This window comes from Dermochelys coriacea, chromosome 14 (assembly GCF_009764565.3).
Source record: "Dermochelys coriacea isolate rDerCor1 chromosome 14, rDerCor1.pri.v4, whole genome shotgun sequence".
Taxonomy (NCBI): Eukaryota; Metazoa; Chordata; order Testudines; family Dermochelyidae; genus Dermochelys; species Dermochelys coriacea.
Window position 1 is genome coordinate 30,856,978 of NC_050081.1, and position 16,667 is coordinate 30,873,644.

The following is a 16,667-nucleotide window of genomic DNA, read 5'->3' on the forward strand; positions in this document are numbered from 1 at the left end:
GCACCCTGGCACACTGCTTCAGTCAGAAAAGTGTAGTGCTTGTGGTGGCAGAAAGCCTTGGCATGTGTGTACAACAGAAATACAATTGATTGTTATGACAGTGACTCTGAGGGAGCAGGGAAAAGCCTTAAAAACTAAAACTGTCACCCTCCAAACCAGGGAAAATTGCATCTGCTCTCCATGAAATTGTCACCTCCCTGGGACCGTGTGTGTGTTTAAGTCTTTTATCTCTGCATACCATAAATGGGCTTTCTGTAACTTTGGTTTCACTTTCATTCGAAAGCTGACAAAATTGCTGTAAATTAACCAGCAATAGCTGTATGAACAGACTGGAGTCAGACGTACCTAGTGGGAAATGCAGCTATAAATACAGAGAAGTTTGCTTGTAATGCAGACCTGGCAGTTCTGAAGCTGGGAACCCTTCCTCTGCCGCTAGCCTGTGCACTTGCCTGTAGGATCCATCGGGTAGGTGAGTGTCAGCCCTCAGTTGCTCTGAGTGAGGCTCTATTATTCTTCACAGGAACTGTTCCTATGGCAGGGAGTCCATCCAGGGCTCTCACTTTCCTACTTTAAATATTGCTGCAGAAATGTCTAAAATGCTCAGAGATCTTTGCAGCCCTTTTCCGTTACCCTGTAACACAGACTGAAATAGTGTCTGTTTATTCGCTCTTCTGCATGATATCCTGGAATTACATTTACACTCCAGCACTTCTGCTCTGGTGACTTCCCTGCAAGCTGTGGTCGGAGGAGTTTGTGGTCTCTCGTTCTCCTTCTCCATTGACTGTGTGTATTTGCCATCAGCTCATGCCACTGAAGTTCTACTCTAAGAGATTAGAAGAAGGGAAACAGCGTAGGCCAGATTAAATATGGCTGCTGCAGAGAGGGGTTGGGCCATGAGGACCTTTCTATGCCAGGGAGAGGGGGGAGTTACCCAGGCAGAAGGCTGATGGTGTTACTTCTGCTGCTGTCCTTAGGGTTCTCCCAGGAGAGGGTTCAGATTTAACAACTGCTAGAGCCCCATCAGCAGGAGTCACTGAGTGCAGGGGTTAAGCCACTGCATTCCCTGGCAGCCCTGGTTGTACCCACTTCCCTCAGCAGCACTGACCCTCAATGGCTGCCTGAATGCAGGAGAAATTAGAGATCCTCAGTGCTGGGGCGGACTGAGGTCCAACTGTGTTGGAATTGCCAGCTATCATTTTAAGGGCCATGGAGGGGGGGTGGCGGGAGAGGGAGGAATTCCATGGTCCCATTTGCAGGCTAGAGGGCTCTGCAGCTAAGCATGTGACTGTGCCAGCAGTCACTTTGCAGACAGACAGCTTAAAGTAAAGTGGGGAGAACTGCAGCTCTCTGTTTTAGGGAGCAGACTGCTTTGTCTCTCTTCTTAGTGCTGGGTTCTTGTGTGTTCTGAAGTCTAAGAAAAAAACTTACATTTTTATTTAACTTCTCTGTGTGTGTGCTGTCAACACAAGAAGTGCCACTGTAAACTGGATTCCTGGTAAAACCTCCACCATCAGAAACCCTTACCAGGATATCAGATGGCATAAATCAGCGTGAGCCCTGGAGGACAGCTGGAGACATAAGCAGTTTTTGTTTAAAGCCAACTTTTACATCCTCTCTAAATTTCAAAAGATAAGTCAGCTCAGCCTGATGGTCGTGGGGGGATGGACCGGGGGGGGGGGAGGAAGTAGGGAGGGAAGTGAGATCAAGTTTGTGGGAAAATCTGGAGTTAATTGAGCTAGGGCACCTTACAAGTGAGCTGATTTCAACAACCCACAAGTCTTTGAATGCTTTTTTACCTACATCATAGGAAAAAATGTAGACCCCTCCTGGGACCCCCCTGATCCCCAAGAGAGGGACAGCCCCTTATTCCTCCTGCTGCAGGAGCTCTGTGACTCAAGGTAGGACCAATGGGCCCTGAGTTCTTTGCATGTGGTGCCTCCATCTTGTGTCAAGGTGCATGCTGGCCAATATTGTCTCGTTTCCTAGTGCTCCCCCATTTGTTTGTCTGGCAAGTGTACTACATGCTAAAAGAGAGGAGGCACTTAAACTCACGCCACTGGACTCCCACTGCTGAGATCTACTGTGTGGGTGTGAGACAATGCACCCTGTGTTTACACCCTACACACTATTGTAATAATCTTTGTACAAAATATGTCTTGTGAGGTATCATTTAAAAACAACTCAATGGTCAATAATATCATGGTGAAATGTATGTTGCAACATTATATGTAAAGTTATGACATCCCTCTGGATTAGCACATATTCAAAACCATAGAGATCAGCCTATACAAAAGTTGTTCAAGAGGTCTATCTTAAACAAAGGAATGTGTGATTATGTCAATTTACAAAGTAGTGTTGCATGTCTGAGTTAATGACTCAAGACTGTCGAAAAACAGGCTCAGTTGGAATTATTTAATCTAAGATTATCAATCAGAGATTAGTACAGCATTATACAGAATTCAGAAAGAAAGAAATACATTACCACTCTTTGTTGTTGTTAGACCAAGAGCTGGATCTGTGTCTCTGCTTCACTGTATCTGGTGGGAGGCTCAGTTTTCACTCTCCAAGTTCCCATACCATTTGTCATGGAGTGCACAGGCACGGTGCTCTGGAACACTCTGAATGAAGTTCAGACAGGGACTTCTTGTAGTGTGACTCCCCTCAGGACACACTCTCACTAGGACAAGCCTCCTTCAGTGCCTCCTGGATCTGACCTCGGAGCGTTCAGCACCCGTTTCACTCTGTGAGCTTTCCATAGTGAGTCCACCTGGGGAAGCCTTACACTCCCCCCAAAGGGGCCCTGCACCCCAATTCTGCAGTCAGCAGTGACTCTCAGCCAGTGTTGTAAAACAGAAGGTTTATTAGTTGTTGGAAACACAGCATAGAACAGTTCTTGTTAGCGCAGAAAGTAGGAAGATTCAGCAAAGTCCATCTTGAGGGGATCCAGAGCTCAGAGCCCTGGGCTCTCTCCCCAAGTCCCAAACCAAGAGCCTGTCCAGCTTCCAGCAGCCCACCCTCAGTCATGCTCTGTTGCCCCTCCTCTGTCCTTTGTCTCTTTCCTGGGCAAACTGGTCACCTAATCTTCACCTCTTGCTTTGTTCTCCAACTCCTTCGGCTGGTTCCTTGCAAAATATGGGGCCTGGCCATCAGTTGCCGGGATACAGAGTGTCCAGCTATTGCCTGGGGCCAGGGAGCAAGGCAGAAGCCACACCTGCCCTCTACATTCTCTGCAATAATCACACACCCTTATTCCACCACCTAGATATTTGTGCAACACATAGGGGAAACTGAGGCACACACAAAGTATTCAAACAAAACATTAAGAGAATCCCCACTTCATCACTCCAGTATCATTGTATAGGGTTGTAGACAAAGAAACTCTCTTTGCCAAGACTCCCAGAAAAATATGTTTTGATGTCATTTCTATACATTTTTATTTTACCTGATTTATGTGTGAAGGCATGATTATTTACATCTGAGGGGACTAACAATTCTTCAAGATAACATCTCTCAGTGGGTCATTCTTACTCTGCAGTCATTCTTCCCTGGGGATTCCCCAACAGAAAACATCTGCTGTAACAATCATCCCTTATTAGTTTCCCAAGTTTATATATGCTTATATAACAATTATCTATATCTATATTTATTTATAATGGAGATGATTTCCAAGAATATCTGAAGTTTTATAGACATGAAAGTGCCCAAGATTGTTAAAATATAGCATAATGTATAACATTCCTGAATATGGTTACTTATCAGAGAAGGACCAGTATGCTGGACCTTAGAGTTCGGACATACTCTGTTGAAGACAAAGATTCTAAAGATTCTAATAATAGAATAATAGAAATGTGAGACTGGAAGGGACCTTGGGAAGTCATAAAGTCCAGCCCCTTGCACTGTGGCAGGACCAAAGTAAACCTAGACCATCTCTGACAGCTGCTTGTCCAACTTGTTTTTAAAAGCTTCTAATGATAGGGACTCCACAACCTCCCTTGGAAGCCTATTCCACAATTTAGCTACCCTTGTAGTTAGAAAGCTTTTCTAATATCTAACCTAAATCTCCCTTGCTGCAGATTAATCCCATTACTTCTATCTATAAATAAAGAACTGAAAGGGTTAATATTTACTAATAGGTACACTAGTAAAAAGGGTCCTCAAGACCGAGGGGGGGGATGGCAGGAGACAAGCCAAATCTGCATTTCAGCAAACACGGGTGAGAAGAAGAAGCATGGCGCCTACTTCACCCCAGACTCTATGTTGCCTTCTTTACTGTTTGACCAAACTTTGTTTTGCTTTGAAGAATCCACTTCAAAGATTGTCTGGACTATAAAAGAGGCAAAACCATCCCAGTTCGTGTCTCTCTCTCCCACCTAAGAAAACAGAGGAACTAGCCCTTTGACTTTCCAGGTAGAGCCTGACGTGTGATTTTGTTCATTCCTGTTGCTGAGAATATGTGGTAGGATTTTACCTTGAACCAAGTCTAGCTTGTTAAATTTAACTACTAGTAAGCATTTTATCTTTATTTTTCTTATAACCATTTCTGACTTTAATCCTTATATTTGTACTCACTTAAAATGTATCTCTTTATAGTTAAATAAACTTATTTTATTTTTAATTTAAACTAATCCAGTGTTGTGTTTAAACTGAGCTGTTTGGTAACTCCAGTTAAAGTTATAAAATGTTGTGCACTGACCCCTTACAAGGGCCATGAATCTTTAATATCTGCACTGCCCAGGAGAGGGGTGGGCAGTGCCGAACACACATTTTTGGGAAAATTTGGGACTGGAAGTATGTTGGGGTCACTCTGCAGGTAGTAACCGAGGCTGATGGAAGCCAGCGTGTAGCTGGAGTGTTGCTGCCAGGCTGCTAGGGTCACAGTTGTTGGACCAGGGCTGTGGTGATACACAGACATTCAGGGTGTGACCTGTATGTTGGCAAACTGATTGTGAGCAGCCCAGATTGGGATCTACAGCGGAAAGGCATTGTGAAGTACCCCAGGTTGCAGAGCAGGCAGTGACACATCTCACTGGTATGGACTGCATCCTAGACTGTGCCAATTGGACCTGAACCAAGGACCATAATTAAAATAAGAAGCCATTATGCCTTATTTTTCAAACCACAGAATGAGACGGCCCAGTGCTAATCCTTAAATAGTACAGAATCTCAGCTTTTGTTTTCAATAATTCTGTTTTAAACCTTTGTGATATATCAGGGTACAATCCAGATCAATGAGCAGCAGCATCACCCCTGCCCTGTAACCTGGGGGCCCTCTGGAATGCCTTGCTGCTGTAGCCTCCAACCTGGACTGCTCACAAACAGCCTCCAGTGTGTAAGTCACTCCCAGCTATGTCTGTGTGTGCTGCAGACAGCCAGCCAGACCTTGGCTCTTACTGGCCTTAAAATTTACCATCGGGTGATCCCAGCATTCTCTCAGTCCCAGGCTGCCTCCCAGAAAAGTAATGCCCAGCCCTCTCCTGGAGAGTACAAATATACTAAGTCCATTATTCCTTTAAGGGAATAATATAGCAGTTTATTACTTTAAATAGAGTTATCCAGACACTTCAATTTAAACACACTGGATTAGGTAAAACATTAAAACAAGCTTATTAGCTACAAAGAAATAGATTTTTAGTGAGTGCAAGTAATGAGGCATAAAAGTCAAAAATGGTTACAAGAAAAATAAAGACAGAAAGCTTACTAGTGTCTAATTTAACAAACTATATTAGATTCAAGCCAAGTTTTTCATTGATACTTTCAGCGGTCTTACAGACCAAACTCTTTAAGTCAGGACCCCTCCCCCAGAGTCCAACTGTTGCTTCCTATGTCTTTTCAGGTATAGAGAATGTGATTGGTGGGGGAAGAGAGAGTGGAGGGACCCTAGGGGTGTCTACCCCTCCTCTTTATAATCCTGTCTCCCCTTTGCGAAGCATTTCCAGCTGGGAGCAAGGCAACAGGCAGTCTGTGGATGTAACTGCATGCTTTTTCTTTGCCAGGATGTAGATTTTTGTCCTGCCCCTTTGCCTGCCAAAGAATGGCCACTTAGCAGGTAATTGTCCATCAGCCTTGTTTTCATCTGGCCAAGGCATCAGCTTGCCCTTTGTCTCTGAGGAACTGGTTTGTCCACTCCCCAGACTTACCTGGAAAATGAACTTTTAGTTATGATTTTAGTTTATGCTGAGAACTTCACATGTAATGCTCCTATGTGCTGTATTTTGCCATGATGTGATTGGTCAGCAAATGATGAGTTTTTAAACGATACTTCAGAAGGCATGCCTTGTACAAACATTATTGCAATGGTGTGTAGGGTGTGAATCTGGACAAAAATCTGAATGATTTTTGTCATTACCTTAGCATTAACTATTTCACCACTGTCCATTTTAGCCACTGGGATAGGGAAGGGGGTGGGTTGGAAGCTGTGGAGGTGAAATGGTGGTAGCTGACTGGAAATAATGCTGAGCAAGGACAGGAGGAGACATAAAAAGTAAGGGAAGAGAAAGAGAAAGAAAAAAAGAAAAGGGAGGCTGGGGAAGGAAGAGGAACAACAGACAGAGAGAATGGTGGTCACAATTGGGACCATTTTCCCCACTGCGTGATGCTGAGCATGATAACAAGGCCCTGAAGAAGTACCACACTGTGATGATAATGAAAAGTGAATTTACTCTATAAAGGCTGCATTCTGTTCTTAATATCTCTTTGGGGTTGGTGAGGGCACCACTTTGGAAGGAGGAGACTGGTGAGTCCTAAATGGATGCCCTGGCCCAGAGATCATAATAAAAATGGAATTTGGCTAACTGCACAGAATGAGTTTAACACCCCAGGCTAGAGGGAGGTGTACTGGGCTGGGAGCCAGGAGACCATGTGGTCCAGTCTCATGCCTGGTGTTAATAGTCCTCTACACTTCACAGTCTGAGTATTGATCAAGGCTGCATGGGCTAGATTCACAAAGGCACTTAGGGTATGTCTACACTACGAAATTAGATCGAATTTATAGAAGTCGGTTTTGTAGAAAGCGTTTTTATACAGTCGAACGTGTGTGTCCCCACACAAATGCTCTAAGTGCATGTAGTCGGCGGAGTGTGTTCACAGTACCGAGGCAACCGACGACTTCCAGAGCTTTGTACTGTGGGTAGCTATCCCACAGTTCCCGCAGTCTCCACCGCCCATTTGAATTCTGGGCAGAAATCCCAGTGCCTGATGGGGCTAAAACATTGTCGCGGGTGGTTCTGGGTACATATCGTCAGGCCTCCATTCCCTCCCTCCCTCCCTCCGTAAAAGCAAGGGCAGACAATCGTTTTGCGCCTTTTTTCTTGAGTTACCTGTGCAGACTCCATACCATGGCAAGCATGGAGCCCGCTCAGCTAACCGTCACCGTATGTCTCCTGGGTGCTGGCGGACATGGTACTGCATTGCTACACAGCAGCAGTTTATTGCCTTTTGGCAGCAGACAGTCCAGTATGACTGGTAGCCGTCGTTGACGTAGTCCTGGGTGCTCTTTTAACCGGGCGCCTGGGCAAACATGGGAGTGACTCAGCCAGGTCATTTCCCTTGTTTCATCTCATGGCGATTGAGTCCTACCGGCAGTGCACTGTCTTTTAATCTGCAGCCAGCAGAAGATGATGGCCAGTAGTCATACTGCACCGTCTTCTGCCAAGCACCCAGGAGGTGACGATGGCTAGCGGTCGTACTGCACAGTCTGCTGCCAGCAAGATGTATAAAGATAGATGAAGTGGCTCAAAACAAGAAATAGACGAGATTTGTTTTGTATTCATTTTCTCCTCCCTCTGTGAAATCAACAGCATGTTAAACTCAGTTTTAAGTTCTGTCATTGAGGTTTTGAGTTCTATCCTTGAGGCGGCCATTCAGTTTCTCGCAAAGCCACCCCCTTTGTTGATTTTAATTCCCTGTAAGCCAACCCTGTAAGCCATGTCATCAGTTGCCCCTCCCTCCGTCAGGGCAACAGCAGACAATTGTTCCACGCCTTTTTTCTGTGCAGACGTCATATCACGGCATGCATGGAGCCTGCTCAGATCACTTTTGCTATTAGGAGCACATTAAACACCACACATATTATCCAGCAGTATATGCAGCACCAGAACCTGGCAAAGCAAAACCGGGCGAGTAGGCGATGTCAGCGCGGTTACAAGAGTGATGAGGACATGGACACAGACTTCTCTCAAAGCACATGCCCTGGCAATGTGGGCATCATGATGCTAATGGGGCAGGCTCATGTGGTGGAACACCGATTCTGGGCCCGGGAAACAAGCACAGACTGGTGGGACCACATAGTGTTGCAGGTCTGGGATGATTTCCAGTGGCTGCAAAACTTTGCATGGAACTTTGTGACTTGCTTTCCCCTGCCCTGAGGTGCAAGAGTACCAAGATGAGAGCAGCCCTCACAGTTGAGAAGTGAGTGGCAATAGCCCTGTGGAAGCTTGCAATGCCAGACAGCTATCAGTCAGTTGGGAATCAAATTGGAGTGGGCAAATTTACTGTGGGGGGTGCTGTGATGCAAGTAGCCAACACAATCAAAGATCTGCTGATATCAAGAGTAATGACCCTGGGAAATGTGCAGGTCATACTGGATGGCTTTGCTGCAATGGGATTCCCTAACTGTGGTGGGGCCATAGACGGAACCCATATCCCTATCTTGGCACCGGAGCACCAAGCCAGCGAGTACATAAACCGCAAGGGGTACTTTTCAATAGTGCTGCAAGCACTGGTGGATCACAAGGGATGTTTCACCAACATCAACTTGGGATGGCCGGGAAAGGTACATGACGCTCGCATCTTCAGGAATTCTGGTCTGTTTCAAAAGCTGCAGGAAGGGACTTTCTTCCCAGACCAGAAAATAACCGTTGGGGATGTTGAAATGCCTATACTTATCCTTGGGGACCCAGCTTACCTCTTAATGCCATGGCTCATGAAGCCATACATAGGCAGCCTGGAGAGTAGTCAGGAGCTATTCAACTACAGGCTGAGCAAGTGCAGAATGGTGGTAGAATGTGCATTTGGATGTTTAAAAGCGCGCTGGTGCAGTTTATTGACTCGGTTAGACCTCAGCAAAATCAATATTCCCACTGTTATCACTGCTTGCTGTGCGCTCCACAATATCTGTGAGAGTAAGGGGGACACGTTTATGGCGGGGGGGAGGTTGAGGCAAATCGCCTGGCTGCTGGTTACGCACAGCCAGATACCAGGGTGGTTAGAAGAGCACAGGAGGGTGCGGTACGCATCAGAGAAGCTTTGAAAACCAGTTTAATGACTGGCCAGACTACGGTGTGAAAGTTCTGTTTGTTTCTCTTTGATGAAACCCCCCGCCCCTTGGTTCACTCTACTTCCCTGTAAGCTAACCCCCTCCCCACCTCCCTTTGATCACCATTTGCAGAGGCAATAAAGTCATTGTTGCTTCACATTCATACATTCTTTAATAATTCATCACACAAATAGGGGGATAATTACCAAGGTAGCCCAGGAGGGGTGGTGGAGGAGGGAAGGACAAGGCCACACAGCACTTTAAAAGTTTAAAAGTTTAAAACTTATTGAATGCCAGCCTTCTGTTACTTGGGCAATCCTCTGGGGTGGAGTGGCTGGATGGCCAGAGGCCCCCACACCGCATTCTTGAGCATCTGGGTGAGGGGAGGCTATGGAACTTGGGGAGGAGGACAGTTGGTTACACAGGGGCTGTAGCGGCAGTCTGTGCTCCTGCTGCCTTTCCTGCAGCTCAACCATACACTGGAGCATATTAGTTTGATCCTCCAGCAGCCTCAGCATTGAATCTTGCCTCCTCTCATCACGCCGCCGCCACCTTTCAGCTTCAGCCCTCTCTTCAGCTCACCACTTACTCTCTTCAGCCTGCCACCTCTCCTCCCGGTCATTTTGTGCTTTCCTGCACTCTGACATTGTCTGCCTCCATGCATTTGTCTGTTCTCTGTCAGTGTGGGAGGACAGCATGAGCTCAGAGAACATTTCATCGCAAGTGCGTTTTTTTCGCCTTCTAATCTTCTCTAGCCTGTGGGAAGGAGAAGATCCTGTGATCCTTGAAACACATGCAGCTGGTGGAGAAAAAAAAGGGACAGTGGTATTTAAAAAGACACATTTTATAGAACAATGGGTACACTCTTTCACGATAAACCTTGCCATTAACATTACATATGTAGCACATGCGCTTTCGTTACAAGGTCGCATTTTGCCTCCCCCCACCACGTGGCTAACAGCGGGGAACATTTCTGTTCAGCCACAGGCAAACAGCCCAGCAGGAACGGGCACCTCTGAATGTCCCCTTAAGAAAAGCACCCTATTTCAACCAGAAAAGGAGTACTTGTGGCACCTTAGAGACTAACAAATTTATTTGAGCATAAGCTTTCGTGAGCTACAGCTCACTTCATCGGATGCATTTGGTGGAAAATACAGAGGGGAGATTTATATACAGACACAGAGAACATGAAACAATGGGTTTTATCATACACACTGTAAGGAGAGTGATCACTTAAGATAAGCCACCACCAGCAGCGGGGTGGGGAGGAGGGAGGAAAACCTTTCATGGTGACAAGCAAGGTAGGCTATTTCCAGCAGTTAACAAGAACAAGATGTGTTTATCTCTGCTAGTGATTCTCAGCTGAGGGAAGATAAGTGCTTCCCCGCCTAACTTGGGTATGGGGCTAATCTGGGCTCAGAGGCTGCTAGTGCCACACAAAACAATCATTAGCCCAGGAGCTCGGAAGACACGCCTGGAATGTGGGAAATCCCTGGTTTATATCCCCCTCTCTCCTGGAGGAGGAGCAGGGATTGAATGTGGCTCTGCCATCTCTCAGGGCATGCTCTAACCACCATAGAGTGATTGTCACACTTTCCTCTGGCCCCATTAATATTTAAGTGGAACAGCTTAAACTAGAATATACTATAGCCTGAGGCTGTTATCGGAGACTTGGTCAAATCTCTACTCTTCTGGCAGAGGGGGGATTTGAATTGGAGGTCTCCCATACCCATGATGTATGCCCTAACTAGGGGCTAAACATTGTGAAGGAAATGAGCTTCCCCCCCATTCCACAATTGCTTTGTGTGGAGCTAGGCAGCCTCTCAGCATGCCTCCCAGATCAGGTCTAATACACAAGATAGGTGCTCCTCTGCTTATCTTCCCCAGGTTGTGGATTGTTTTGGGGGTTAGCAAGGAGATAGACATCTGGAAACCTTGAGGGAGTCAGTAGTGCACATGAACAGAGGCAGAAACTTAGGCACCTGGGGAATTTGTGCTGCAAAAACTTAGGTGCTGAGCAGCCAAGTGAGTTAAGGCACCTAGAGGGTTGGGCAGCAGCCAAGCAGCGGTTTCGTGGGTCACAGCAGTGCCTAAAAATGGGACTCAGGCACCTAAGTACTTTTGTGAATACCACCCCATGTCCTTATTCTCGGATGCCAACAAATGTCATTCCCCCCCTTCTAATAGAGGCAGTAACTGAGGACCTGAGATATTACCTAAGGTCAGTTCTAGCAGAAAAGAAGCGGCATGTTTGGGGCTCTGGAAAAGAACGCAGGTCTCTCCTGGGGCAGACCCAAGTCACTCCCACTTAGCCATACTGCCTTTTGGAATGAGTGAGCTAAATCTATGTGCTTAGCTATGCTGTCTGTACAATATCTGCCCAACCATGTGAACGAGGCAAGAAGCTGCAGGAAGAGCCAAACATTGGGCAAGTCTCATAAACCAGAATGTTCAGAGGGTTAGACTAATGGGGGGAGGGTTGGTGCTGTGCCAGGGATGGGGTATGTGGGGCAGGCCTTGAACCTCTGATGTTGAGCATGCGGGGAGTAGAGGGGCCAGGCAGCCATAAAAAATGGGGTTTGTGTTTGTTTTTATGCTATAAAGCAGCAAAAAAAGATGTTTTTAAAACTCTTCCAGGTTGTTATAATTCAGCAACCACTTGTCCAATTCACATCAAATTTGGTAGAAATAATTTGCCTCAGCCCCAGACCTAATGTTCCAATTTTGAGGCTGATAGGATCTTCCTGTAGTTTATAGATGTAGAGTCAAAAACCAGGGTTATAAAGAAAACTATTACAGTCTTAACTATGGAATGACTACCATCATTCCAGGGTGGAGCAGCCTCTTCCAAAGTGGGAATGACTCTGCTCAAACTGGGATGTGCATGAGGCTAAACCTGCTGGGTTTAAGAGAATAAGCACATTCTTGAGTGCAGGTTTCCATAAGGCTCTTTAATTTCATATCACCATCTAAATGATAATGTTGGCTTTCTGCTTTACAATTTCACTTGCATCTTCAATCTTGCTACATGCAGGAGAAAAGAGTAAATTCTGCTGCTATTTAAAAAGCATTATCATAAAATCGCACAAGGACAGACGATACTGAACTGAATCTCTTTTCCTAAATGATTTTTGCTTTATACCGTAACTTTAATTCTTTCATTGTAAGGCATCTCCTGGACTAAGGGTCCATTTCACTGACTGTAGAGAAGCTGGAAATGTCCCAGTGATCCTGTAATTGCTGAGAAGTTTCTCCTGGGCTCATGAGGTAGGTGGTAGGAAGTTCTCATCCTTTCATTTGTTTTTAAAATGCTAATTTTTCTACTTGAAAGGGTGCATTAATGACTTTAGATGATCTGTATTTATCCAAGTGACACAGACCCAGAAATTGCAATGCCTTTTCTCACACTGCAGTATAAAAATAGATACAAAGTACATTAAGGGTTTTTTTTTCTTCTTGACAGGTTTCAGAGTAGCAGCCGTGTTAGTCTGTATTTGCAAAAAGAAAAGGAGTACTTGTGGCACATTAGAGACTAACAAATTTATTTGAGCATAAGCGAAGTGAGCTGTAGCTCACGAAAGCTTATGCTCAAATAAATTTGTTAGTCTCTATGGTGCCACAAGTACTCCTTTTCTTTTTTCTTCTTGGCAACTTTCTCTTTGTCATTTTACAACCAGACTGTTACTCTACAAAAGTTAGTGATTTTTGTGATAATATTTTTCAATGAATTTTGAAAATGCTAGTATTAAGGCCTTTGCCCAGAATATTGGACTATAATTTGAGATGGTGAACGGGGAAGCCCAAGTTTTGCTTTGCCTTGTAACGTCTTATGACAAAAACAGTAGCAAACATGCACATTTTGATGCAATTATTAACTAGCACGAGTCCTAGGGTTCATGTTGTGCTCAATGAATTTTGCCCAAATTATAGCACGTTGCTCACTCGGGATTTGTTTTTTCTTTTTCTTTCTGATGTCTGGATCCAGTTACAATCAAGATGAGGATTTCCTTCCACTCCCACTGTGCCATGAGCAACCCCTCTCTGTGCAGTTACCTCATTTTCTTTTTTACGCTCCATGTTCCTACACTGGAATCAGGTAGGAAGCCTCTTGTCACAGAGTGTATTCTGCTTTCTCTCAATAGTTTTAATACCATTGATCTTTTGTTATTTTGAAACAATTCGTAATAAGAGCATTTTATGTAAATTTGAGCAATAAAATCCTATTTTTGGAGGGGAGGAAGGGGAAAGATATTGATTTTTCTCCCTTTTTACTCCCCTTGGTCTCAGTGTAACTTGTACTCAGTGGACTTTTACATCGTATTTCACCTTAAACTTTCCTCCTGCCTCATCTTAAACTTCTGCAACTCTGCCTATCACTATTCAATATTTTCATTAATGACTTGGATAATGGACTGGAGAGTAAGTTGATAAAATTTGCAGATGACACTAAGCTGGGAGAGGTTGGTAGCACTTTGGAAGACAGGATTAGAATTCCAAATGATCTGCACAAATTGGAGAATTGGTCCAAAATCAACAGGATGGAATTCAATAAGGACAAGTGCAAAGCACTTCACTAAGGAAGGAAAAATCCAGTGCACAACTACAAAATGGTGAATAAATGACTAGGTGGTAATGCTAGTAAAGGATTGGGGGCTGAAAAGGATCTGGGCTTATGGTGGATCATCAGTTGAATATGAGTAAGGCTATGAATCAGTGATGGAGGTCACAGCTTCCATGATTTTATGAGACCTCCATGACTTCCTGAAAATTATGATTCAGCTCAGGAAGAGCTAAAGTTTCAGCCCTGGGAAGTGGAGCTCAGGCTCCAGCCCCTCATGGCGAGGCTTGGGCTTCCATGATTTATTGTTTATTGCCCATGTCCTGCCCGTGACTTTTATTAAAAATATCCATAGCAAAATCTTAGTCTTAAATATGAGTCAACAATGTGATGGAGATTGCAAAAAAAAGGCTAATATCAATCTTGGGTGTGTCAGCAGGAGTGTTGCATGTAAGACACAGGAGGTAATTGTCCTTCTCTGGCTGGCACTGGTGAGGGCACAGCCTGAGTACTGTGTCCAGTTCTGGGTGCCACATATTAGGAAAAATGTGGACAAATTGGAGAAAGTCCCGAGGAGAGCAACAAAAATGATACATGGTTTAAAAACCCTGACCTGTGAGGAAAGGTTAAAGAAACTGGGCGTTTTCAGTCGTGATAAAAGAAGACTGAGGAGGATGTAATAGTCTTAAAATATGTTAAATTCTGTTATAAAAGGACTATGATAAATTTTTCTCGATGTCCAAGGTAGGTGTGACATATCAGGGTACCATCCAGACAAATGAGTAGCAGTGTCACCCCTGCCCTGTAACCTGGGGTGCCATTACAATGCTTTGCTGCTGTAGCCCCCAACCTGGACTGCTCACAAACAGCCTCCAGCATGTAGGTCACTCCCAGCGTGTGCAGATTTAAAGATTGGCTCTTACCAGCCTTAAAGATTGCTACAGGGTGACCCCAACACACTCCCAGTCCCAGATTTTCCTTCAGAAATGTATGTCCTAAAATATTGTTTGTTATTCCTTAAAGGGAATAATATACACACAACTTGTTACCCCACATAGAGATACCCAGACACTTCAACTCAATCACACCAGGTTAGATAACACAATAAAAGAAGTTTATTAACTACAAAGAGATAGCTCTTCATTGAGTATAATTATTGAGGCATAAAGGTCAGAAATGGTTACAAGAAAAATAAAGAGAAAGTACTCAGCAGTGCCTAACTTATCAAACTATGTTAGATTCAAAGCAAAGATTTTTCATCACATGCTTTCAGCAGTCTTAATGACCAAACTCTTCAGGTCAGGACCCATTCCCTAGAGTCTAATGGCTGCTTCCTTTGCATTTTCAGGTGTAAAGAATGTGATGGGCAGGGAGAGAGATAGGGGTCTCTTGGGGTGTCTGCCTCTCCCCCACTTTGAGAAGTATTTTCAGCTGGGAGCAAAGCAACAGGCAGTCTAATGAAGAAAGGAAACTCCACAATGTTTGGTTTCAGAGTAGTAGCCGTGTTAGTCTGTATTCGCAAAAAGAAAAGGAGTACTTGTGGCTCCTTAGAGACTAACAAATTTCATCAGATGAAGTGAGCTGTAGCTCACGAAAGCTTATGCTCTAATAAATTTGTTAGTCTCTAAGGTGCCACAAGTACTCCTTTTCTTTTTCCACAATGTTTCTTTGCTAAGATGTAGATTTTTGTCCCGCCCCCTTTCCTACCAAAGAATGGCCACTTAGCGGGTAATGGTCCATCAGCTTTGTTTTTACCTGACTGAGGCATCAACTTTCTCTTTGTCTCTGAGGAACTAGCTTAGTCACTCCCCAGACTTAACTGGAAGTTATGATTTCAGCTTATGTTTATAATTTCACATGTAACGCTCCCACGTGTATTTTGCCATGATATTGATCAGCAAATTGAGTCTTTAATTATACCTCACAAGGCATACCCTGCACCAAGATTATTACAATAATGTGTAGGGTTTAAATACAGGGATGTATTCCGTTATAGCAGGACAAGAAGTAACAGTCTTAATCGTCAGCAATGGAGATTTAGGTTATGTATTAGGAAAAACTTTGTAACTATAAGTTCTGGAATGGACTTCTAAAGGAGGTTGTGGAATCCCCATCACTGGAGGATTTTAAGAACTGGTTGAAACACTTGTCAGGGATGTTCTATGTTTACTTGGTCCTACCTCAGCACAGGGATTGAACTTGATACCCTCTAGAGGTTCCTTCCAAGCCCTATATTTCTCTGATTCTATGATTTTTTTCAAAATTGAGCTTGTATGTCACTGTTCCACAGATCTGTATACAAATCTACTTTTTACTTAAAGAATTGGAGAGATACAAAAAGAGAACTCAGAAAGAACAGAAAATATGGTTATTCATACATTCATAGATGATAAGACCAAAGGGACCATTGTGATCATTTAATCTGACCTCCTGTATAACACAGGCCAAAGAACTTCCCTGAATTAATTCTTGTTTGAACTAGAGCCGATCTTTTAGAAAAACATCAAGTCTTGATTTAAAAAATTGCCAGTATTGGAGAATCCACCATGACCCTTCATAAACTCTTCCAATGATTAATTCCCTCACTGTTAAAAATTTGCACTTTATTTCCAGTCTAAAGGCTGGGCAAATTCTATATATTTTACAAAACTTCTTCAAAATTATATATAAGAACATAAGAATGGCCATACTGGGTCAAACCAATGGTCTATGTAGATCAGTATCCTGTCTTCCAACTGTGGCCAATGCCAGGTGCTTCAGAGCAAATGAACAGAACAGGCAATCATCGAGTGATCCATCCTCTGTCATCCAGTCCCAGCTTCTGGCAGTCAGCGGCTAGGGACACTCATAGCATGC

At 44.2% G+C, this 16,667-nt stretch overlaps 1 protein-coding gene across 3 annotated transcripts in view; it reads left to right on the forward strand.

Annotated features, from left to right (window-relative positions):
- The first annotated feature begins 268 nt into the window (after positions 1–268).
- The window catches only part of LOC119842498 (butyrophilin subfamily 1 member A1-like), a 64,753-nt gene continuing 48,354 nt past the window's right edge, over positions 269–16,667 (forward strand). For 2 of the 3 annotated variants that reach the window (XM_038370742.2, XM_038370747.2), the window contains exons 1-3: positions 269–469; positions 12,422–12,520; positions 13,239–13,349. In XM_038370742.2, the coding sequence (XP_038226670.1) occupies positions 13,250–13,349 (100 nt within the window). In that variant the 5' untranslated portion in view covers positions 269–469; positions 12,422–12,520; positions 13,239–13,249. Of the gene's footprint in view, positions 497–12,421; positions 12,521–13,238; positions 13,350–16,667 lie in introns of all 3 variants that reach the window. The other variant, XM_043496995.1, reaches the window with a different exon arrangement.